The 26,413-nt window shown below is 44.3% G+C and overlaps 2 protein-coding genes across 4 annotated transcripts in view; both read left to right on the forward strand.

The window, feature by feature from the left end:
• The window catches only part of HS6ST2 (heparan sulfate 6-O-sulfotransferase 2), a 282,359-nt gene that overhangs the window by 129,086 nt on the left and 126,860 nt on the right, over positions 1-26,413 (forward strand). The window lies entirely within an intron of this gene.
• LOC122897479 (cytochrome c oxidase subunit 7C, mitochondrial-like) lies at positions 2,888-3,091 on the forward strand. The gene has a single exon (XM_044235746.1). The coding sequence runs from the start codon at positions 2,888-2,890 to the stop codon at positions 3,089-3,091; it is 204 nt and encodes a 67-aa protein (XP_044091681.1).

Consider the following 26,413-nt stretch of genomic DNA (forward strand, 5'->3'; position numbering starts at 1 on the left):
GATCAAGCCCCACATTGGGCTCTCTGCTCGGCGGAGAGCCTGCTTCCTCCTCTCTCTCTGCCTGCCTCTCTGCCTACTTGTGATCTCTGTCTGTCAAATAAATAAATAAAATATTAAAAAATTTTTTTAAATTTATTTGACACACACACACACACACACACAGAGCGAGAGCGAGCGCTGCGCACAAGCAGGGGAAGCTACAGGCAAACGGAGACAGGGAGAAGCATGCTCCCCACTGAGCAAAGAGTCTATGTGGGGCTCTATCCCAGGACCTTGAGATTATGGCCTGAGCCAAAGGCAGATGCCTAACCCATTGAGCCACCCAGTCCTCCCTGACATTGTCTTTTTAATGAGAGGCAGTGGGGGCTGCCTTCCTCCCTTGGTGGGCAAGCTTCCTTACTTTAAAGTACATTTCCAGAGCAGAAGGAAGCCCAAGCGCCACATTTCTGATCTGAGAGCTAGTTTGAGATGTAAATGAACTCTGTCTCTCAAGACACAGCTTTGCATCTATTTTGCATTCAAATTTATTTATCTAGAGACAAAATCGTGCGTTCTTTACTTCTACTCACAGCATATGCAAGCAGATCAAATGAGGTGCTGATCCAGCAAAATGGCAAGTAGCCTTTTGCTTCCTTGAAATTGCTAATTTTACAAATGGCACAGTGTTGAAACATGGCACGGAATATCTATTTTACTAGAATCTGGCAACACAGGCACATATGGTCTTGTCAAAAATGAATCAAACACAATTCCAGGATTATAATTAAGTAGTTGAAATTCCAAAAGGAATAAGTTAACGTGAACAAAGTCGGATTTAGATTGCTTTTTGTTAGCTTTCTCTCAGGTCCCTTCCTTGGCATACTGTTGGCAACATACTGACTTGCTCTGAGAAAAGTTGAATTGTCAAACATCAAACGTTTTCACACTGACTCTAAAGGTGTGTGATTTAACATCTATATTCCAGGCTTTGGGGTACGATATGTCAAAAAATATAAGAGGACCAAGATAGAAGTCAAGCCAAATGTCCCTATGTAAATATTTAGGTTAAAGCCTTTTCCTACTAAACAGAAACTTCTGATCAATTCCCTAGCAGACCTGCTGAGATAAAGAAAGAAGATGGGGCTGTTCTCGAAGGAAACTCTCTTTCCCCCATCTCTCTCTCTCATCTCTTTCTCTCTCTCTGTCTCTCTCACACACACACATACATACACATACACACACAATTTCAATCTCAAACTCTCTGAATACTCAGTTATGTGCAATTCTTGCCTGGAAGACCAACGTCTAGCATCGGGCATGTGGAGAGAGTTAAGTTGGAGATTTACAGGGATTCCCTTGGAGTTGTTGTAGACATGATTTTGGGTCCTGATTGAGAAGTCAGTATCTATACCATGAAAACAAATATCAGCCCAAAGGTGGAAACAACCCAAAAGTTCTTCAGCTGACGAGCAGATAAACAACCGAGGTACACACCTCCACACAATGGTGTATGATTCAGCGGTAAGAAAAAGAATGAAGGACTGGTCCATGCTACAGCATGGATGAACCTAGAAGACATGATACCAGAAACAAGGCAGACACAAAAGCCCACATATTCTATGATGTTCTGTGTATGAAATGTCTAGAATAGGCAAATTCATGCACACAGGAAGCCAGTCAGCAGTTACCAGATGATAGGGGAAGGAGGGAGATTGGTTGATCACCTAGAAAAGATGTAGTTTCCTTTTGGGGTGTTGAAAATGTTCCAAAATTGACTGTGGCTATAGTTGTGCAACTGTGTGAATACACTAAAAACATTGGCTTGTTCACTTTGAATGGGTGCATGGTGTGGTATATGGATGGTATCATATCTCCATAAAGCTGTTACCAACAAAAGTTTCTCTCCAATGGTTTTTGTGTGCCCTCCCCATTCAGAAGCTTGGGAGTCCCAGTTCAGATTCCTGACCCCATTGCTAGATTGTAGGATCTTCTGGTTCTTCATGGTCCAGCTTGCTTCTCCCCCAGCTTTAGTTCTATTATCCAGAACAAAAAAACACTCTGGAAGAGAATGGATGCCGTGGTGGAAGAGGGGAGACAAAGACTTTGAGATTCAAGTGGTGTCTACATAGAACCACTGCTCCCACTTGGGTAGGCACTCTCCTGTCACAATTGGCACCCAATTATTCCCATTCTCCTGTTTTCCTGGGACCTTGCCAAGCCCAGATCAGGTCACTTCCTTGTAAGATCTAAGTAACCTGGAGATTTTTCTTCCACAAGAGTGCAGAGATTTTATTAATGAAAGCTTCTACAGAACATTTTTTTAATGATTCATACAGGAAACTATAACTTTCATAAGAAAGGGGGGGTAGAATTTTTAACCCTGGTTTAGCATGACAAACTTGAGAATCGAGCTGTGCACTCCACTCACTAGCTCCTTTTCCTGTGTACTTAAAGAAAGGAAAAGAAAGACTTTTCTTGCTGTTTGATCCCCAAGCTACTTCTGGTTTCTGACTTGAAAGGCAAGCAGTCCAAAGGGAGGAAATAGTATTTGGACACCTGTAAGAGAAAATATTCTTATAAATTGGATAGTGATTCCTAACCATCGTTGATGAATATAAGTACCTTTTGTTAAAATCTTATCAATGAACACATATTTCTAGGAAGATTATATTACAGTTGAAATTATGAATAAGTTGCTAAAGGCCCATGCTGGAAAGCCAATATGCCCTTAATTCAACTAAAATATTTATTCAATAAAGACTGATGGTGGTATGAAGTATTTAAAATGATGGTGGAAACAAAAGCTTTTGTCATAAGAGACCATGGTCTACTTAGAACATTTTTCCTGCTTTCTTCCATCTTGGGTCTCTGCGCCTTCCAGCCCTTCACAGAACTTCCAGTTAGCACCATGCTGGGACAGAGCATCCCAAGGTTCACAACCTTTGTGCCCTGTAGGAGCCACTATGAGGAGGGCCCAGGGAAGAACAGGCCATTTTCACTGGAAAACAAGTGGTGGTTACTAATGATGGTGACTATGTACTTTGGATTTGGATTCGCTGCACCTTTTTTAATAATAAGACACCAACCGCTTAAAAAAAGAAGGATGTTTTAATTAATCCATAAAACAGATGTGAAAAGGAACATTTTAAGAGGTGCAGTCTCTTTTAAAAATGGATCTAACTCTTTTTAAAAAAATTTTTATTTATTTGAGAGAGATCACAAATAGGCAGAGAGGCAGGCAGAGAGAGAGAGAGGAAGGGAAGCAGGCTCCCTGCTGAACAGAAAAACGGATGCGGGGCTCGATCCCAGGACCCTGGGATGATGACCTGAGCCGAAGGCAGAGGCTTTAACTCACTGAGCCACCCAGATGCCCCTGGATCTAACTCTTGAATTCAATATACCTGATATGTTTATAAATAAACTTACTATATGAATCCTTAAAACAACAACAAAAAACCTCCATTTCCCTAATGTGGTTCCCTGAATAGATTACCAAAAATGCTTAGATAATGACAAGTGGTAGTCCCCATTCCTCTGTCTTTGCACTTAAATGTATCTTAACATAAGATCTGCTTTGAAGAGGGTTTTAAAAAAATATTCCACCAAATTTAAAAAAAAATCAATTATACATTATGAAGTTTATTCTCAGCCACTCGTTCAAAGCCCTTGGGTACCCAAAGTGGTGGTATTTTTAGAGATATGTGTCTACTTTCTTAATTCATTTGTGGCTGCAAAGAATGATTCTGCTAACAGCATGAAAAAGAGCCAAATATTGACTTCAGAGATTATGCAGGGTGCCCTATAATTAGTTTTATGACCGAAAAGAAAAGAATGCCTTGGATGATTGACAAGATGGATTGAATGAATGAATGTATGAATGAACAAACAGATGAGTAAATATCATCCATTCAGAAATTCTCAGAATTTCTCAGAAAATCTCAGAATTCTCAGAAATACTTCCGAGAGCATCATTTCAGTGGTGATGAGCGCTCTGGTGATGAGCGCCTCGTAGGGACGAGCCAGGCTCGGGAGAGGGTCCGGGTAGAGGCAATATGTGACTCCAAAAAGGGAAGGCAAAGGGAGTAAGAAAAGTATCAGCAAGAAAGACAGGCAGGAAGCCAAGAGAGTGAAGAAGAGAATGATAAAGATTAAGGCGCAGCTGTGAGGAAGGCGGGGCTGCAGGGCGGAGAATCAGCTAGCCGGGGTGGATGGGGGACAGCTGGTGACTCCTGAGAAAGTCTGAAGTCCTAAACCTTTGTAATCTGGAAAACTTGGTTAACCACAGTGACTCATTCCCCAGTTATGCCACAAATCCAGGATTTTACTGGAAAAGCAAGCAGACTGGCCCAGGACATTCTCAACTCCTGCTGCTGTTTCCACTTTTACATCTGACAGAGGTTCTACATGACATAAACAAAGCACAGTGCTTGACTTAAGAATCATTTAGGACGGCTTTCGTTTTGCAGCTAAACCAGTACCGAGAGTTAAACTTTACAAAGTGATGCCCATACGCTGGTCACTATTCTAAGGGTTTGTATTAACTCACTGAATCCTCAGAATGACACCGAGAAGTAGAAACCATTGTCATTCCATCTTACAGATGAGAAACTGACTGAGGCCCAGAGAGGTTCAGCGACTTGCCTCTGGTCACACAGCTCAGAAGTCTTGCCATAGACTTGGGCATAATCACTGATCTGTATTTCTAGACGTCTGGGTACAGTTCCAGGAATGGAACCCAGGTCTCCTAGCTCCCAGTTCACTGACTTTTCTCCTGTGCTAACCAGAACTCTCTGGTGCCCCCTCTCTGGAGCATCGATGGACCAGATAACATTACAGGCCCACAGTGACCACGAGTATGAAAACAAACTCTTCGCTCTCCCTGCCTCTTTTTGAATGGTTCTACCTCTGGGAGGGGGTCAACCCAACCTTCCCCCCACCACTGGGGCTGGGCTGCCCAGAACAGTCCCTCCAACTTGGCATTGCCAATTGGACAGTGAGTGGTTCAGAGCCGGCAGGGCTGTCTCTACCCCTTCATTTCAATTCCGTGCTCACTTCCAAAGCCATCCTCCAAGTGTCCGGCCCTGTTAATGTGGCTCTTTGTAAGTGATTTAAAGGTAAATGGCTGGCATTAGTGGGTGATGTGCTGAACAGGAGACCAAGGTATGAAAAACAATGCCACGGAGTGGATCTCAAGGGCATTGAGTAAACCTGCTGTCAGGATTTTCAGAGAAGATTTGATTGGGAAGAAAAACACATCTTTGCTTCATCATTTCGAAGCAATTTCATGCTTCAGTTCTCTATACTTCTGTCTTCTGAACACTTCCGAGGGCCACACATGGGCCTCAGCATCATCCTGAAGTCTTGTACGATGGAGTCGCGGTGCAAGGGCTCTCTGGGTGTGATGTTGAGAGCCTCACGGGAATGCTTGCTTTTGATACAACATTTAATCATTTTCTTCTGCCTCAATTAAGTTGAAAAGACTCAAATGCAGCTTAAAATTGAAAAGCATAACTGAAAGAGGTTTATATCAGATATTGAAAGGCTAAGATGTTCCCTTTTCTGAACGGAGCCAGGGAGGAGGTGGAATGGGGGTGGAAAGGACAGAAACCGCAGAGCCTTCCCAAGGGGAGTGTCTGGTGCCTGGTGGGTGGCTGAGTCTGTTATGTCAACATTTCAAACGCCATGTGGTCATTTCTTTAGGACCTTGTTTTATGATCTTTGTGTTGTTTCTCTGCCCACCCCCCAGCTTTATTGAGATGTAATTGACATATAACATTGCGTGAGTTTAAGCTGTTTAACCTGATGATTTAATACACATACACAGTGAAATGATTAGTGTGATAAGGTTAGTTAACACATCTGTCACCTTGCATAGTTAAAGTGTGTGTGTGTGTGTGTGTGTGTGTGTGTTGAGAACATTTAAGATCTACTCTTAGCAACTTTCCAGGATACAATACAGTATAGCAAACCATAGCCGCCTTGTTCTGTGTACATTATGGCCCCAGAACTCGTTCATCCTGTAACCGGAAGTTGGTAGCCTTCGACCAGGATCTTGCCATTTCTCACTCCCCTAGCACCTGGCAAACATCCTTCCTATCTCTGTTTCTCTGTGAGTTTCACTTTTTCTGATGCCACACATTAGTGAGACTGGACAGTGTTTGTCTTTCTCTGTCTGACTTATCTCTGTGAGCCGAATGCCCTCAAGGTCTAACCATGTTGCAAATGGTGGGATTTTGTGGGATTGTTTCTTGGTGTGATGTCAGCCTGAGCAAATGTGGTTTCCTTCAGTGGTGTGGTTGGTGCCTGCTGCGGGAGTGGAGAAAGGGTCCTCTTGGTTCTCCCACGGCACTGTGTTCTAGACTCCGTGCTTGGGTGTCACACACAGATTGGGACAGGGCTCCCCGCTCTATATGCACATCAGCATCTCCCGGGGAGCTTTTCCAAAAGTGCTCAGACTCATGCCCCATCTCGTAAGATTCAGATTCATTTGGTCGAGGGTGGGGGTCTGGGCATTTATAATTTTCAAAGCTCCCCAGGTGATTCCAAGGGGTAGCCCATGTGGGGAATCTCTGACTTAGAGTGTCTCATTGAATTTGGGGGAACTTTTCCTGCTCTGCTTCACTCACCCTTTTGACCTTTGGGGGAGAGTCCCATTCTTCATTGTGACAGGAGTGAGAAGTGTGTCTGGTGGCCTCAATCCTCAGAATACATGAGCCAAATCCCTTCGGAACCTTCAACCAGTGGTTTGGATGGCTTCCATTTCGTGCCTCTCTTTCCGGCTGGTATTTCCAGCTTTGCCAAAGCCCATTTTTGGTAACCTTGCCTTCTGCACACCTTAAGAGAGATTGTTTGCCTTTGTAACTTCCCAGTGTGGAAGGATTTTTAGGAGGCCCCAAGGAAAGAAACCCTCATCTTCCTTCCATTCAAGGCTTCATTCCCGGGACGCTCTGAGACAATGCAGGCCTTCTTCTGCTCTCCCTGGCCAGCCTTCCTGGAGAGGATTTCTGAAGGCAGAGCTCGTGGGGCCTGAGGGGGGCATTCCTGGAGTGGCAATTCCAGACCGAAATTTCCTGGCTCGGAGTCTCCCTGGGAAGCCCCTGGGGAGGCCCAGGTGTGCACCGAGGTGAAAGAAACCTATTGTGGAGGAATTGTGCTCTGCCAGGGACCTCAGGGCCCGGTCGGGGGCAGTGAGGGAGGAGACGAAGGGGAATGCATCTCCGGCTGCATCTCAGGGTCCTGACAAAGTGAAAATTTCAAAAGAGATTTACAGACACGCTCCCCGCCCACCATAGATGTCTCTGTCACGACTGTGAGTTTGCAAAGCACTACTGGCATTATTTCACATTTCTGTGACTTAGAAAGTGAGATGGAACCCTTTGGGGGCACTTACCACATGCCAAACAATGGTATACATACATTCACCCATATGCTACTTTAGTCACTAATTTAATCCTCACAGTATCCCATGAGAGACCTATGCTTATTACTTTGTGGATTCAGAAACCAAGGCTCAGATCGCTGACATGACTTGGCCAAGGTCATACAGACTGGACAAGGACCCAGGTCAGTCTAACATGTAATTGAAGTTGGTCCCTTCCTGGGAAATACAGAATAACTCTCTTTCCTCTTTGACATCATCTGTCAAACCCTCCTCTCCCATGTCTTCTTTTTAACATAAACACCTTCTGTTTCTTCAGATTATTTTTAATGAACATTTCCTAGATTTGCCCTTTCCAGAGTCTCACCTTCCATTCTTCATTTGTTTCCTGATAACTGGCTTCTTTTCCAATATTTCCAGTGGAGCTATCTTCCCCTAGGTCACCGATGACCAGATTGTCAAACGCAGCCCTGATCAACCCATATCCAGCCTGTGTCCATAGTATGTAGTACGAAGGCTGACCACTCTCTCTCTTCAGTTGGGCAATCTCATTCATTCCCATCGATGTACCATCTATATAATGACAACTCCCAAATCTACCTCTGCAGCCATGACCTTTCTCTTGAGCTTCAGACCCATCCATCCAACTACCTGTTAAATTTCAGATATCCCATACGTTTCTCAAACTTCACGCACTCCAAAATGGAAACCAGCACCAACCACCACTCCACCCCAATCCTGCACTTCTCTCTATATCCTTCACCATGGTTTAATAGTGATATTGACTTCCATATGCTCTACCAAGCTGGGAACTCGGGCACACCCTTCCCTTCACCCACTTGTCTAAATCAATCCTTCAAGTTCTATGGATTCCACTTGATGAATAGTTTTCAAAGATGACCTCTCTTCTCTCCATGCCAGTGACTACTTGAGCATGTCTTAGAGTATTTCAAGAGCTTCATAATGTCTCTCCGATTCCACTTTACTGTACAAGTCTGTTTTCATGCTGCTGATAGATCTTTCAAGGCCCCTTTTAAACTGTTGAACCCACATTTCCCAAAGTACATTTCATTGCACCCTGGTTTTATGGGATGCTCTGTGAAAAACAGGACTGTGGTCAAGTAGCTTTGGGAAAGCCTATGTACTATGCTCTTCTCCTCTTGGAGGTTCATATTGGATGTCCCGAGAAGTCATCCAGTTAAAATCCTGTTAAGCTTTGTAGACTCAGCATCCCGAATGGATTTCATCATGGAATCACCCTTCCTCCCCACACTCACATTTTTCAGTGTAGGGCGTGCCAACAACCATCTGCAGAACACCTTTGAAACCACAGTCGGTACGTTCTGTTCCTTGGCATGACTTGTAAGGCTCTTCTTCATCCAACCTTTGCTTACCTGTCCAGCCAACCCTCCCCTTTAACTCTCACAGCTGTCATCACACACCTTTGTGTTTTTTTTCTGCTTTTCTTTTGCCTGAAAAGCCCTTCTCCCCCGCCCGCCTCTACCTGCCTTCAACTCATCACTGAAGACTCAGCTGTCTTCTATGAAGCATTCTCTGACTCTTTCCAAGGGAGAATTGGTCACCTCTCTTTTTTAACTTCTAACGTCTGTATACATTTTGAATGTTACATTTTGAACAAAGGAAACCATTCCATTGCTTTGTGGCTTGGCATATTTCAAACGGATTGGATTAGTTTCTATATCTTTTCATTTTAACACCATCCTTGTCTCCTAAAGGGAGCTTGGGCTCTCATTACTAACCCAACAGGAAAACAGTCCCATTCTTTCTCACTTTTGGAAAAACAGCTTATGTGAGAGACCTTATAACAAGGTCTGGTCTAGAGCACATCTTAAAACAGTGTCCTTGTTAATGAGTTCAGCTACATGATGTGTCCCACTGTGTGTTACCTCCCCTAGCCAGTGCAGTGATGGGCTTGAGTGTAGGTATAAAGTGCCTAATAATGCCTTAGTGCAGAAATGAAACCCAGAGCCACCTGAGCCCGTGCTCCCAAGAGAGATTTTCAAGGCCTACCTGCAGCTACTTAGCCTGGATCTCCCTCCAGTTGTCTTGGGCTTGGAGGCCTGGGAGTAACGGCCTGCCCCATGAAGACAACTCCTCAACGAAGAAAGGGAAATACCCATCATGGGGAGCTTCCTTTGTGTAGGCATGGTGCTGAGTCTTTGCCGCACAGTCTTACTGCGTCCTTACAAAGACTCTGTCAGATAGGAACTCTTATTTGTTTCATGTTGCAGATGAGGACATGAAGGTTCAGCTGAATGGAATGACCTGTCAACGTTGGTTTTACAGCTTCAGACCCTAATCCTGTCTGCAGCACATCCTTGCTGTGCTACTGTGGGCAAATCACTTACTCTAGCCAAGTCTCCATTTTCTCACTTGCACAATAGGAATAAGACGTGTGCTTACCTGGTGGAATGGGTCATAAGGTTTCAGTGATAGGCTGGATGCCGAGTGCCTGGCATGTGGTAAGCACTCTATAAATGGTAGCTATTATGGTCTGACATCAGAGACATTGTTTTCAGCCAAGATGAAGGGAAACAGGAGGACCATTTTGTGTTAAAGGAGAGTTTGAGCCCAGAAACTATTTGGACTATGAAAAGGTCACGCTTCTCAGCAAACCAAAGAGGGAGAGCTTCTCCCAATGGTTGATGGTCACGCTTCTCAAGGGGTGAAAAGAGGCCCCATTTTCAGAGCAGTGGGAGAGAAGGCAGCCAGGCACAAGAGCTTTTGTTGGGAGAAGGGCTGGTCATGCGGGGGCTGGAACAGATTGGTAAAACTTGGCCCCAGTGCAAATCAGAGATGGGCTCTGTACGTACTTCAGGCAGCTGACCTGTGCACATGTGTAGTGGTTTGTAATGCGTTCCCTATATGGGTAGCTACACTGGCTCCTATAAGAGCTACAGCTAACAGATATGGAAGGGCCATCTGGGGGAAGGGATATAAGTGCAAGCGGGTGGCCAATGGGGAGAAGAACTACAGCAATGGGCTCTGTAGTCAGACTGCCTGGGTTGGCACTGTGACTCTGCCACTTGTTAGCTGTGTGACTTTGAGCTACCCACCACCTCTCTGAGGCTCAGTTCCCACCCTCATCTGTAGACTGGAGATAGAGTACCTAGTTTATAGGGTTATTGGATGGAATAAAGGAATTTATCCATGTAAAGCACTCAGTGCAGACCAGGTACAATGTAAAGGCTTAAGAATTTACAGTTATTGTCATCATCATGTGTGCTGGATGTGGTGGGGGGGTGGGGGTGGGGACCAATGTAGATGATCAGAGAGCTTGTGGAACAATCCCAAATGAATCTTCTCCAAATCGACTTCTGCAAATATTGCATTTACCTCCATTAATTAAAAGAAGCTTTGCCTTCTTTCCTTTCAAGTTTATTTTGTGGCTCAGATCTTAATGAGCTTTTTAAAAGACTATAGAGGTTTTGATCCAATTAAAAACTATCCTCTAAGATATCAGTATCTGACAGTTCCACCATACTCTTTCGGGCATTTTCCTTGAAACAATCGTAATGCGATATTTATATCTAGTGAAAATTATGAGTTTTCACTAATTCTTAGATTAGATGGGGTTTAACTACGAGGATGTAGGCTGCACATTTAATCTACTTTAGAGCAGCTTCATTTACTAGATGGTCCTCATGGGTTTGGGGAAAGGATGTAAAGTATCATCAATGAGGTGTGAAGCAGGTTTCAAAGGACAGAGTCTCTTGTTTTCAAAATGGATTGAACTGCTGCAGAATCGCAGCCACTGCCCAGCTCCCCACAGTGCTGATCCTGACCTAAGCTCCAACAGGTTCTTCCTCTCCCTCCCTTTCTCTGCAGGCACTTCTGTGCTCCTGTACCTCAGCCCGGGCTGCTGGGCCACGTGGCAGCTGCTGAGTTCCCCACCCACACAGCAATTCTCTGTGTATTCATCTTTTGGCTCTAGGACACTCTTGTACCCTTATTTCTATGATTTTTTTTTTGAGAAGTGTTTTTGACGTAGGTTCAGGAAAGAAAAGTGGTGCTGATGATCACTCCTTTATATGTTGATTTTACCCCCTCTCTTCGTAAAAGCGTAAAAGCGGGGATGAAGGGGGTTACAGCTCGGCTCCTGGCCCTCCTGCTTCCCACCTGTTCTGCAAACGAGAGGCAGAGGCCTCCTGTCACTCTGCTGCCCAGAAGATTAAGTGGTTCCTACCTATCATCCTGGCCTTCACGTAAGCCAACCCACTTTATCAACCTCATCTTCCATATGTGGAAGATTATATATATATATATATATATATATATATATATATATATATGTGTGTGTGTGTGTGTTTTTCCAGAAGTGTGAAATATGCTGGTAGCTGTCAAGTGTCAGGAAGGTTCTGGAGAGCAAGAAAAGGTCAACACCAGCTTCCTTAAGATGACTTTTCAGAAAGATCAAGGACTTTAAATTCAGCTTTGCATACCACTCCCTAAGTCATTCCAAGTTTGTAGAAGGTTAACACATTTATTGCTCAACCCAGGATTTGATACCCGTTTTTTAAAAAGATTTTATTTATTTATTTGAGAAAGAGTGAATGAGAGAGAGAGAGAGAGAGAAGCAGACTCCCCACTGAGCAGGGATCATGGGGCTTGATCTCAGGACCCCAGGATCGTGACCTGAGCTGAGGGCAGATGCTTAACCAACTGAGCCATTCAGGTGCCCCTTGATATCCATTTTTATAGCTACTGTATTATGTTTGAGTTGACTTTATAAATTCAGTGGAGTTGTATTTTGTATGTTGAATATATATTTCACTGTATCCAGAGGCCATTGTTTATTTAAAGAACTTGGAGAACAATGTTCTATGTGAATTTGTTATAGGGACTAACTTATGACTTGGTTATGATCGCCTTTATGTTACATGCATAGTCCTATGTATGGTGTACTTAATGCTGAACCTTCAGTAAAGATTATAGCATTGTTTCCATGGGAAAATGTAAGCCATGACAATGACATGGCTTCTAGCAGTGAATGCATCATCAAGACTTGAGAATCGAGCCTAGCCCAGTGCTTGTTGTATACAATAAGAGTTGACTACATGTCTGTCAAATGGGTGAATTGTCTACAATCTGTTCAGCCACAACTGAGTGGAAAATGAGAGACTGAGACTTCTGTTCTCTGTAGTGTATCATAATTGACAATTTTAGACAAGCCCCATGACTTCTGCTGTCCCCATTTCCTTACTTAGAGCCATCTATCTCAGAAAAGGCTGAAGAAAAAAGGACACTAAACATTAGTCTAGAATGACCTTCTTTAAAAGTGATTTTTAAACTCCATTACACAAAAAGGTATGATAAAACCAAACCCATCATTTTGGATGAAATTTTCTTCTCTCTACTCAACGAGATAGATGGTGACATATAATCAACATGCATTTATCCAAGAATGCGTTCACAGGGACTCAACTTTGTGCTAGATGCTGAATGATAATATGGCTGCTCAGAGAGCTTCCCATCCAATTGAGTAGACAACACTTCCATGTGGGTAAATTGGGGTTTCCCATCCTTGGCGCACTTGACATTCTTTCTGGGTGGGATAACTTAACGGGAGGATGTCCTGTAGACCTTATAGGATGTCCATGTTGTGGGATGTTCAGCTTCATTCCTGGCCTCACCCCACTAGCGGCCAACAGCAGCCCTCTCCAGTTAAGACAACTAAACATGTCTCTAGGAGTTACCATTGCTACATTTCCCCCTCCCTTTGAAGACCTCCGGCCCTATGTGGTTTGTCATGCAAAGTTGTGTGTCACTGTCAAAGGAGGAAGTAAAAGACGGGGCAGAAATTCACTGGAGAGAAGGGGCTGGAGTGGTCAGAGACTTCAGCTGGACCCAAGGAAAAGCTGGGTGGGATTTCACTAAACAGAGAGGTCATTTCAGATGGAGAAAATGGCCCAAGTTGTCCACGGAGCAATCACACTTGGTGGGTTTGTGGGAGGACCTGGTGAGTACACTGGGTAGGATGGGGAAGTACACGGATCATGGGACATGAGCTGATGAAGTGGGTTGGTTAGTGTAAAAGATAGGCTGATGGGTGAGAACCACTGGGTTTCTGGGCAGCAGAGTGATGGGAGGCACATGACTCTGGCTGAAGTTTGTAGGATGGGATGGAGGAAGGACAGATGGGAGCAAGCCTCTAACCAGCATCATCCCTACTCTTACAGAGAGAGGGCAAAGCAAGTGGAGCCAGACAGCAGGGACTCTGAAGGTGGCAGTGGTGTCTCTTAGTTGCGTGAGCACCAGGCATCAGATCACTGACATCACAGGCTGGGCTCTCCAGATTTTGTTTTTCTTTCCCTCCTGTGCCTGAGTGCTAGAGCTCAGGAGATGTAGATGCTGCAGATTTGTCTTCAAAACTAATTGTCTTGTTCTTCACATTCATAGACTTCACTAGATCTTTTAGATTAGCTCCTGCGGCAAAAATCCATAGTCTTCAGACAGTTCTCTGTTCAGCAGTGTGTCTTCCAACAATTCTCTTTCCAGATATGCTGCACCTGTCTCCTTTTCTAGAATTTTCTCCATCAGTTTGACCTGCTCTGTCTTCCCTCCAACAATATGAACACACATTATTTGTGTTGAGATCCATTGATCACACCGTTGTGATCATACCACTGTAAAGTGCTCCTGAATAAAACTTGTCTTTCCTATCTTGTTTTTGTCAAAAGTGTGTAATGTTCAGGTTGATGAGATGAACGATTATATGGCATGTAGGGCATTCAGAGGACACATCATGGGTGCCTTTACATTTTAATGACTCAGGGGTGAGTATGGTAGCCCATCTATATGTAATTCTCAGCTACATGTGAGTTTATGAAAGTGTAGGGCAGCAAAAAAATCCCAGGACTTTTTCTTTTTTAGGACCTGTGGCAAGTGAAAATGAGAGAGCCCCATGCTATGGCTGCTGTCACTGAAGCCTGTGTTAGCGACAGAGAAAAATCCACTTGCTTTGTTAGCCAAAGCATGATCGAGATGATTTCTATCACAACTAACCTCTAAGTTATTAAAATGGAAAAGTGAAAATAGAAAATGGCATGAGAACAGAGTGAAGCCTTGTGGTTTGGTACCATGAATCTGAACTCAGTCGGCCTTTCATTTACATAATGGGATGATGTGAGTGGCTCAGCGTGTTAAGCATCCAACTCTTGATTTTGGCTCAGGTCATGATCTCAGGGTTGTGAGACTGAGCCCTCCGTTGGCTGTGATCTCAGCGTTGTGAGACTGAGCCCTCCGTTGGCTGTGGAACCTGCTTAAGGTTCTGTCTTTTGCCTTCTCCCTCTGCCCCTCCCACCTTCTCTCCCTCTCTTAAAAAAAATAGTAATGGAATGATGTGACCTCAGCAGATGGCGTGTCATTGAAAGCCTCGTGTTATTCAAGCTCTGTTGACTTAGGAAAGAAGAAGATACTATACCCCACTCTCTTTGATTGTATCCCATAAGAAAATCTTTCCAGTAATTTCACTTAGGAAAGGAAATCCCCAGTGGCCCTTTCATGTATTTGAGGGAAAGTATGCTTACAGAATCAGTGTGGGCCCTGAATCTGTTTCATGCCTTCTGCTGTGCTAAAGGAGGTGGAGAAAAAGTGCCAAGCAGGTGATCCTTGCCATCAGGGAGCCCACTGCAGAGCTGGGATCATTGAGAAGTCCTGCATGGCACAGACCAAGGCTAGGATGGGCTGGAGATTGGTGGAAAAGTTTCCTGCGGGAGGTCAGAAGTCTCCTAGGCCTTGAGAAGTAATATGGGGAGAAAGCTCTGGGCATTTTGAGTCACAGAAGAGAACTAACATTGTGTCTATAGGGAATGGCTGGATGCCCTGCGTGCTTAGACCAGAGAAGTGGTATATTGAGAGACTGGATGGACAGGATGCCCCTGACTCTGAAGGTAGGGCCTTGCAGGACTATTCCCTGTGTAGTCCATGGTGCAGAAATGGGCCATGAAGAAAATGATCCTTTGTGGGAGAAACTCATTTTACACAGGAACACTTCTAGAGAGTTCTGTAACCCAAGTTTAAGTAAAATGAGTTGTGATGATTCCTATAGCTATGGCTCACGCTGATCAGTTCATTGAAGGTGCTTGAAACTGACCTCAAGTTCAATTGTCCATGCCTTTAGTGACTCATTCTATGGCTTCCCCCAAACAGATAAGGTGTCCTTGGAATTTGGCTTCACAGCAGGTTTGAGCCACTGTCTGTAGGAGCTATTTTTCTTGAAGCAGGACTGTTTGCTCTTGGTGCTAAAAATAAATGTATGGGGTGGAGGATGGAAGAGAGAAAATAGCACTGTTTTGTCAGTGAGCAAGGGGGCCAAGGAATGCTTCTCCCAACCCCCAACACCTTCTCCTTGGGAGTTCCTCCAAACCTGAAGTCACACCCATCTGCCAGAATGTGTAAAGCTGGGTCCTTAGAATGCCCCCTGCATCAAGGCAGCCATTTTGCTATGCTCATTTCTGTATTCCCAGCACCAGCAACAGTGTCTGGCATACATGAGACCATCAACGTTTTCCCCCTTTGAATAATGTGCTGTTGAATTAATGAATTTTCAACTTTTGACATGGATGTTATTTGAATAATCGTCTTTATTTCCAGCTTGGCTATTTAATATCGAGTTTTTAAAAATAACAGCTTTATTGAGATGTGTGTCCCAGGACAGAGAATTCACACTTTAAAAGGTATAACTGAGTGGCTTTTAGTGTATTCACAGAGTTGTGCCACCATCACAACCAATTTCGGAACATTTTTATACGCCAAGAAGAAACGCCGTACCCATTGGCAGGCATTCCCCATTGCTTCCTCCCCAGGCTCTGGCAGCCACTAATCTGCTTCCTGTCTCTACAAATTTGCCTGTATTGAACATTGCACATAACCAGAATCATACAATATGTGGTCTTTTGTGTCTCGCTTTTTTCATTTAGCTAAATGTTTTCAAGGTTCATCCATGTTACAGCATGTATCGGCCCTTTATTCCTTTTTATGACTGTCATAATATTCCACTGTATGAATATGCCACATTTTCTTCATTCATTCATCCACCGAGGGATATTTGAGTTGTCTCCCCTTTTCGGCCATTATGAATAGTGTTGCTGTGAACATTCACGCTCAGGTCTTTGGACATGTGCTTTCATTTCTCTTGGGTGTATATATACCTAGGGATGGAGTTGCTGGGTCATAGGATGATTTATGTCTAACTTTTTGAGGAACTGTCAGACTGTTTTCCGTAGTGCATGCACATGGAAAACATTTCACATTCCCACCAGCAATGCTCAAAGGCTCCCGTTGCTCTACATTTTTGCCAGTCCTTGTTATTGCCTTTCTTTTTTAGTAGCCATCCTAGTGGTTTAGATTAATGTTGACTTTTGAATTATAAATGTATGGTATAAATATACCTATGGGATACAAGTGTGAAAGGCTTAAACTGTTATTTCTTTGCATCGGAAATGGCCCTGCCAGTGCTATATTTTCCTTCTTGCATCTTTCTGAGGTGGTGGTGTTGTATTTCCTTATAGAGGAAATGAAAAAGAGAGATTGGGGATCTGCTGAACCAGATTTTAGCACTTTTCTGATTCAGAGTGTTGTGGTCATAAGAGAACACACACTGGGCCTCAAGATAGCATGTTAAAGTCTAGAAATATGTCATTTCATGACGTCTGTGCAGAGACCGCTTCTGTGCCAGTGTGTTACATTTGGAACCACATTTTGTATGTGCTCAACTTTTACACAGATCTTGAGAAAATGAAATTGAATTTTATGCCTCTTTAATTTGATTTGAGACCATGACCATGCCATTTCTTTATAATAATTACAAGAATGTATCCAATATATGGCTTTCATCTTATAGTAATTGCAACCATTTACCATTTATAGAACACATAGTTTAGGACACCATAAGTCACATTTCATGCTAATCGCTTTTCTGAAAATAAAGGGTTCTGTTGTACAAATCCAAGAACAATGAGAGTGGAAAAGAAAATCAATTTATACGTCACATCAAAGAGGAGATCAAAATGAAGATGTCAAATATATGCCAAAGGCTCTCATGAATTACATGTGGTGAACCCATCCCACACTTTATTTTTAGGCAAATAAAATATCCTGAAGTCTCATTGTAAAAGCTACTTCAAAGATGATTTGGTGACAGTATTTTCCCCAAGGCTTTTGCCAGTTTTACATGCCAAAGGCTTCCAGTGTGAACAGGGTTCCATGGGGCCCCCGAGCCCCAGCAAAGGACTTAGACCTTAAGATCTGATCCTTCATTGAATGAAGGACAAGAAGCCCATTTTTGTGATCTGCTTCCTTTTTTTTTTTTTCTTTTGGGACTCACTGAAGAATTAAAACTTGTCTTTCTTTCTAAAGTTATATGCAGAGTACAAAGAAGGAGTTTCAACAGCTGCTTCTTGTCATTCTATGGAAAAAACTTCTGATCTGGAAAACACCCCCAGGTCCTGCAGACGGGTCTTCTATTTCTCGCTCCCATTTTTCCCTTCACACTAACAGCTTTGGCTCCTCCTCCTCCTTTATAGATCATATCTATCTCTTCAGGCAGGTATTTTTTTTCAGATATTAAAAGTAATACATGAGAAAACAATTTTAAAAGCCCAGAAATTACAAAGAAAACAACAATCCCCTGCAGTCTCACGATCCAGACAGCTCCATTTTTAACTTACTTCCCTACACTCTGGGTTTACTTGCATTCATTCATTCATTCTTTACTTCACTCAACAAATATTTCCTGAACACCTACAATATGCCAGGTGCTATGCATACCCATGGTCCTCATTTTCTTCATAATTATTAGGTGTATAGTTGTCAGTTTAATATCTATCTCCTTTCCTAGTTTCTTTTTTTTTTTAAGATTTTACTTATTTATTTGACAGAGAGAAATCACAAGTAGACGGAGAGGCAGGCAGAGAGAGAGAGGGAAGCAGGCTCCCTGCTGAGCAGAGAGCCCGACGCGGGACTCGATCCCAGGACCCTGAGATCATGACCTGAGCCGAAGGCAGCGGCTTAACCCACTGAGCCACCCAGGCGCCCCTCCTTTCCTAGTTTCTGAACTCCAGGATCATCTTATACATTAAACATCACACCGTGACCACTTACCAATCATTAAGTATTCTATGTAAATGATATTTTTAATGGCCTTATCCTAGTTCTACCACAACTTACTATTTTCTTCCTGTTGGTCATTTAGGACATTATCACACATTTCACTTATCATCAACAGTTTGAACATCATGTCAAAAGGCATACCCACTGTTATGGCTTTTGTCTGGCTTATTAGCCAGACTGCCTTTCAGAAAACCTCTACCAATTTACATACCTACCCGCAGTGTATGAGTATTTCTCAAATGCAACTAAGGGGAATTACAAAATGGCAGACTCAAGGACGTGAACGAATTACCAGTCCATTCCTTTGCCTGCAAGCAGAGTCAGAATGACTGCCACCACCTGGGGGAAGCCAGTTAGCTTAGGAGAATTGAACACCACTTGAGAGAGCTCTCCCAGTTTAGTGGCATTATGATTTGGAGCCAAGAAGAGGCAATGGTGTGGGCTGTTTGTGTACATTTATGGATTACCTTTACAGAGCTAAGGGTGAACTAGAGCAATAGTGTTGGTATGAGCTGGAGAGATGGTATTGGCATAAACTCAGAGAGGCAATCCAAATAGTTATTGATTCTCTATTATGTGTCAGAGCACGTTACGTGCTGTGAGTGATGAAGAGATGAACTGAATACCATTGTTGCCCTCAAAAAGTTTAAAGTCCAGTAGCAGGAAAGGTGTGGGCATTGGAATCTGAATGACCTAGGTTTCGGTTCTGATTCTATTACTTCTATTAGCAGTGACCTTGTGGGGGGGGGTGGTTAGGCAGTCTTCGATCATCAGTTTCCTCATCTACAAAATGGGGTTAATAACAGAGTCGTCCTAAGAAGGAAATGAGACAATGTGTGTCAAGTGCTTGCCAGAATCCTGGCACAAAGCATGGTAGCTCTCAGGGAGTGATAACTACCATTGCTTGGTAATGATTTTTCCTGTCTGCCAAGGATTTTGTGGGGATTCAATGAAATAATAGATGTAAAGCACTTAGTACTACACCAACATCAGGGCAATGACATTGACAAGCCTTGGGGGAAGATCAAGAAAACATAACATACATGAGCTACACCAGTCATAGAAGAGCAGTGGGAGAAGTGAGTCTTGGAACATACTGCTGAAGATAGGACTGGCTGTCCAAGTCCCAGGACACTGAGACTTAGGAAGGTCAGCTGCTCAGAGCCATTGCCAATTTTGATCCGCTTAGCTGTCGATCACCTCTCCTTGCACTCACCTTCATTCAAGGCACCCAGAGTACATTTGGTTTCTGTGAAGTTTTCAGGGTGTCCCTACCTCCTGCTTTATGTCTTGCTCTACCAAGCCTGAAGCTTTTCAGGAGTGGATGGTATTCGTCTCTTGCGCCATCACTAAAGAATAGCTTTCGCAGTTTGAAATTAGAGCATTCAAGAGCTCTAAGCATCTGGCAGAAGAAGTCAGCGGCTGGAAAAGTTGCAGTAGATGTCTCCAGAATGCAATTAATAAGCACACTCTTCCCCCTGAGCCACTCTCCCGTTACGGGGTGGAAGCTGGTCTATTTCAATGATGTGTGCTGACTTCTCCCCTCCCGAAGCCCACACATTCAAAGCCTCCAGGTTTAAGAAGAATGAGGACAAATTAACCGTTCTTCTAAAATACTAAAGCTGCAGGCCTTTGTGAAATAAAACCTTGGCCGAATGGAAAATATTATTGTCTTTCTGCTTTCAGAAGTTACTTGTTTACCTGTTGCTCATAAAGCACAGGGTAATTCGTGGTGGGGAAAAGGTATTCTTTGTCTGATGGGTTTCATTTCAGTACCATAGACTTCCCTGAAGATTGCAAAGCTATTCGATTGCTACGCATTTATAGAGCTTACCCTGAGGAAGGAGAATTAGTGTCTGGTAATACCTTCCTGCCTGCCAATTTTACCTCACTGATTCAACCTTTGGAACTGATTTAATCAATGGATCAGCACATTATTCAAAGGGGGAATGCTATTATAGAAAAGCTTTCACAAGGCTTGATGATTCATACAGACACTATTCAGGACTTTTAATCACATCACATAAAAGGACCAAATTTGAATGTTGCTTATGCCTAGAATTTTGATGAAAAGTAAAATATTAAGGAGTGCTTAGAAGAAGCCCATGACTTGGATTTATGTGTGCATATGTTTCTCCTGAGAAAGAAAACTTAGATTGTTCTAGAATAGTAGTCCACAAAAACCAGAATCACTCCAGTGGACAAACCTAATGAAAGTGAGAGAAATGGAAGCTTGAACATGATAAGGAAGCTGAAGTGCTGTGCCTTGTTCTGGATGGTCCGTCAGCTTCCTTGAAGGAAGTTTCAGCTTTGGTGAGAGAGTCCTGAGTATGTGTAGCTCAGTTGTTGCACTAGTGAATGTCCTGGTCCTCATTTTCTTCATTTGTCAAATGGGGCTAGTTAGTCACACTTGGTTCCCAGGATGCTCGTGAGGATTGGGATAGTAAGGATTTTATTTGTTTCTATTTTCCTTATAGCACTGACCAATACATGTTATTCATATTTTTAAAATTCTTTGTCCTCAAACTAGAGTTGAAGTTCCACAGGTATGGCGGGTGTGATAAAGCATTTGACATCTCTTTTACCAAGTAGCCCATGCTCACCTTGAGGGTCGACCCAGCAGAGCCCACTGTAGGCGCGGATGCCTTGGGTCATGACCAAAACCTTCTGGATAAAGAGGAAGACAGTTCTTCTCCAGGATAGTCTGGCTGGGTCTACTCATTTAAGTGGAAACCCCACCACATCATGGTTTTATACAAAGGCTTTGTGTTTAGGCAGGAGTACTTTTGAATTCAAGCTCGACTGTTTATTAGGCGTGTCATCTTGGGCAAGTCCCTTAACCTGTTTGTGATTCCATTTCATCATTTGAAAAGTGTGACAGCAAAGGACACAGTGAGGATTAAATGAGATTATCTATGCTAAACAGCACAGAGCAGCATGCCTGGTATGGAGGCTCACCAGAGGGCAGGTGGGAGGAGCAGCAGGTAGCACTACTCCTTGAGGACCCAAGTTCTCCGCCATCTTGAAGTGTGTTGGAGCAGTTAGCTACATTGGTGCTCTTTTTGAGGGAGACAGTGTCCCCATGCCTTTTCTGCCTGCCTCCAACCTGCTGCTCTTGCATTGCCTACAATAGATGGCCTTGGTAATTAGGCTGTTGAGGTCACACAGATTTGAGTTTCTGTCCCGGCTCTGTCATTTTCCGGTTGTGTGACAGCGGGCAAGTTACTTAACTTCTCAGAGCCTCACTGTCGCCGGTTATAAAATGATAATGAACAGTTATCTGCTGCGTAGTGTCGTGAGAGAATGAAATATGTTAATCCATGTGAAGGTACTTCAGCGAGTCAGTAGAACATGACAAGTGCCCAACAAAGTTATCTTCTAAGGTATGAAAGAGAGACTTCACAACACGTGGTATCATGTTAGAATCAAGTGTGTTTCCTGGCATGAAATTTATGGGAAAATTGGTGATATGGCCACAGGAACCACATCACCACAGAATGTTCTCTGGCTCAGAACTGCGTGTTTTCCAGCCAATATGGACAAATAGGAGTTCCTTATAGCCCTTAAGGTCTATATATTCATCCTAGACTGGGCCAGACTCTTCTACTCAAAGTGTGGTCCATATAACCACATGAGCATCACTTGAGACTTCAGGAGAAAGGCAAGGTCTAGGGCCTGACCCCAGTCCACCTGAATCAGACAAGGTCCCTCGGCGATTGGCTTTGAGTCCTCGGCTGTCATCCCTGCAGTGTTTATTGGTACCTTGCCCATGTCACCATTATCCGATTACTACCCGCTCCAGTTTCTTGGGTTATATATGCCTCGTAATGTTCTTTTCCTGGAGGGGAGTGAGCCCTAGAAATGCTGCCTTTTGCTCCGGGTCAGATGGACTGCTTCATGGCAGGGCCCGGATAAGACTGCTGAGGCCCCCGCATTCCACTTCCTGACACTGTCCTCTGAAGCCACTGCGTGTGCAACCCGATCTGCTTTCCTTTCTCGTGGCTGCCGTCCATTCATCACTCCTGTTTCCCCCTTAAGTTCCAGATGGTGGGCCTCTTTGTGCTGCCTTTCTTCGATGTGCCATCAAGTGGATCAGGGCGAAATCTAAAGGACTCAGTAAATTAATGAGGAAACAACTCCTTTAGCCAAAGTGGTGACTGCTGTAGGCGTGCTTGGCTCTTCTATCTCAGCTCTCTTGGTACCAACAGATGCTCTGTTGTGGTGGTTTTCAAACTTCAGTCGCCTCTGCTTCACCTGGGGAGGCGGGTTTAAAATTCAGATTCCTGGGCTCGACCTACAAGAATCCTGGTTCCTGGGTCCAGGCTGGGACTCAGGCTGTGCTTTTACCAAGAGATTCTAAGCAATTCAAAGAGGGTGCAGAGCAGGCTATCGGGAAACTGCTTAGCTCTAGAGTCAGGGTAACTCACAGCTGCGCCACTCACCTGCTGGACATCATGGGGCCTTTAGTTTCCTCAACTTTACCAAGAGAATAACAGTGCTTGCCTGTTGACATGATGTTGCTCTGCAGTGACGTGAGACCGTGTGAAACACTTAATGTGTTTAATGTGCTTAATGTGGAGCCCGCAGCACCCAGGAAACGTTAGCTAGCATTATTTTAAAATCTAGGATGTGGTTTGCTTCTTAATAAATGGTAACTAGTACTGGGGCGCCTGGGTGGCTCAGTGGGTTGAGCTGCTGCCTTCGGCTCGGGTCATGATCTCAGGGTCTGGGATCGAGTCCCACATCGGGCTCTCTGCTCAGCAGGGAGCCTGCTTCCTCCTCTCTCTCTCTGCCTGCCTCTCTGCCTACTTGTGATCTCTCTGTGTCAAATAAATAAATAAAATATTTAAAAAATAAAAAAATAAATAAAAAATAAAAAATAAATGGTAACTAGTACTAAAGGAAGATCGTCCCTGCATGAACACATGGACATCTCCAAGGAAACTGAGTCCCCCTTAGAAGCTTAGTGAAGGCACTCTATTACCCTTGAGGTGTTTCCAATTTCCTCCCAACTGGAATCATGGTTCCTTTAATACCTCTCCCATTTGTACCTCCCACAGAAGACGTTGTGCTGTGTAGAAGGTTCTAGTAAGAAGTATGCATCCGTCCCTCCCCAGCCTGCACACTCCTTTAAGAGAGAGGAGCTGTCGTGGCCATTCCGCCCGGTTGGGGCAGCCACAACGGTGCTTAGCACTCAGTACCTCTCAAGAACACATCTGCTGAAGTTCTTGAATGAGAGGATCCTGAACCAAAAGAGACCAGACCGGAAACCTCTTTCCTCTTCAAGGAGGGAGCCAGTCAGGACTGGCAGAATAAGACTGGAAGATGTTGGGGTCTTCTCTGGCTTGTTTCTTCTGCAGTAAGATCGGGAGGAAATGCCCACAAGAAGTAGAACTGGCAGCAATGCCACTTCAAAGCACCTCAACAATTACTGTTGTTTTTTAAAATCACAGGCGGAGGGACGCCTGGGTGGCGCAGTTGGTTGAACGACTGCCTCCGGCTCAGGGCGTGATCCTGGAGTCCCGGGATCGAGTCCCACATCCGGCTCCCAGCTCCATGGGGAGTCTGCTTCGCTCTCTGACCTTCTCCTCGCTCATTCTCTCTCTCACTGTCTCTCTCTCTCAAATAAATAAAATAAAATCTTAAAAAAAATAAATAAAATAAAATCACAGGCGGAGGACATTTCCTGAAATTGCCCCTCTGGTTTTGAAGGAAGGAAAAAGCCCATACTTGGTGGGTTGGGGAGATAGCTTGACTTGGTGGTGGTGCGGGGGCGTGGGGGGGTGGAAGGGGAGGATGTCTGCACCTGCAGAATTCACTAGGTGATTTAAATAAGGAGGGATGTTTTCCTTCAGGACACATGAAACAGGAGGTCAGTTGAGTTTTCTGCTTTTCAGTTGGCTGCTTCAGGTCTTATGGGCAACTTGTGCCTCCAGATCTAACACTTCCTAGAACAGGAATCTGGTGTCTGAGCGTGGGAATGCAAATGTCCCATTGGCCACTCTCGGACTGTGGTCCGTGAGGAGAGATTAGCAATCTTCTAGAATAGCCAACAGAGACTGAGTGTCTATGAGAACCTCAATAGTCCTTCAAGTGCCTTTAATTCCTGGTTTCCTGAAGCATGTCCTTTTCCAAAATGGTGACTGTTTCTTGGGTTTAAACCCCAGCTCTGCCGTCGACAGGCCGTGTGACCTTGGGTGTGTCACTTGCCCACTTATGGCCACAGTTCTTTTTATAAAAGGTGCAAACTGGGTTGGAAGATCTCTAGGTCTTTTTTAGCTCTGAATTCAGGGGATTCTACCACAATCTATCTGTGCTATCTGTTTTGAGGGAGAAAATCTAGTCTTTCCTCATGTTGAAATGCTGGCAGTCCAGCGAGTCAGGTGACAGTGCTAAAGAATTGTGTCACAGAGGCTGTGGGGAGGTAAGAAGCAAGGATGTATTCAGAAGTATGTTTCCCCTATTAAATCTGTTTTGGTGACGAGTGACATGGGTTCCTGCCCAACTCACGTTCCACACCAGCACACTACTTGGTGATGGATGACAACTCTCTATACTGCTTCATCTGACGAGAGGACAGGGGGTGACACGGGCAGCTTCCACATCTCGTGGGCTGAGACATTAGCTGTGACAGTCTGCTCCCAACCCTCCGTCACACTGTCGTGGCCCAGGCATGGTTCACGGCAAGTGAGATTAGATGTGTCCCAGCTGCGAGCCGACTCCTGAACTGATGGCTTGGTGGCAAGAGCCTTTCAACGTGGCGGGCTCCTCTAAAAGCGTCTGTACAGGAAATCCGGAACGATTGGAGAGCGGAGCACAGCTCCTCGCAAAGAGCACATCTAGGGTCGGACTGGATGCCACTTCTCGGCAGCCCAGTGTGGGAGCAGAAGAGTCTCCCAAAAGGACTAAAACCCAAGTATTGATGAGCTAAATATGTTTCCCTCTCTCTGGCAATGCCCAGTGAGAATATCACTTACATTTTCCCAGAATGCTTGCCTTTCACCACATGCTTCGACGTGCATTAGCTCATTCAATTTATCACGGGAAATAGAAGCTATGCTTTTACCACGTTACAAATGAGGAATTAGTCATGTGTTCTTGTCTCCGATCCTTGGCCCCACCCTCCACTTGTCAAGATTTGAACACACAGCTTAGTCCAGGGTTCTTTCTGCTTTCTGAACGGTCCACGTGTCCAAGCCTCGAGCTAATGTCTGCAGACCCAGTAAGTAGAGTTGCTTTGCAGAATTCTCACCAAGTCTTCCCAACAGCCTCAAGAGGACAGTATTGTTGTTGTCATCCTCCTCTGGATGGAGGAAAAGGAGGCTCAGAGTGGTTAAGACACCAGCTTGGGGTTCCATGAGCGTGAGTGACAGAGGTCAGAATCAAACCCAGTCAGTCCGTCTTGAGGCTCTTAACACGATGACTCCCAGTGCCCTGCCCTTTCTGAAAAGGTTAGGAATCAGAACTTATCTCTTTACTTCCTGGGTTGTGTTCGCAACAGGGTCCCAAAGGGGAAATGCTGTTTTATGACAGTCTTCTGGAAAGAGCCACCAGGAGCTGACGTGATGCCAGTATAGACCAGTATGTCCACAGGCCCAGTGCTGGGTCCTTTGTGTCCTCCACCACTCTGGCCCCCCTCCATGACCTCCATGGTGCTTCCCTCTGGATCCTCAGAAACACTGTCGCCCCTCTTGGGACATGTGCCCCGGTCCCTTTTAGGTGAGAAGCGTCGAGCTGTGGTAGAGAAGTAGTTCAGATGTGGCATTATTTATTCCCTGCTTACTTCTCAAAGGGACCCGAGGGGTCTGTCAATAAAAACTGTCTATTAAGTTCCTGGATAGATTCTGTAGGGCTGTTCTGAGAAACAGCGCGATGCCTGTTCTTCAGAAGAGGCACACTTGTTTAAAATGCCGAATAGTAATG

The sequence above is a fragment of the Neovison vison genome, chromosome X (assembly GCF_020171115.1).
Source record: "Neovison vison isolate M4711 chromosome X, ASM_NN_V1, whole genome shotgun sequence".
Classification (NCBI taxonomy): domain Eukaryota; kingdom Metazoa; phylum Chordata; class Mammalia; order Carnivora; family Mustelidae; genus Neogale; species Neogale vison.

Excerpts from the sequence above, each read along its gene's own strand:
- LOC122897479 (XM_044235746.1), top strand. The coding sequence starts at position 2,888 with ATGCTGGGACAGAGCATCCCAAGGTTCACAACCTTTGTGCCCTGTAGG.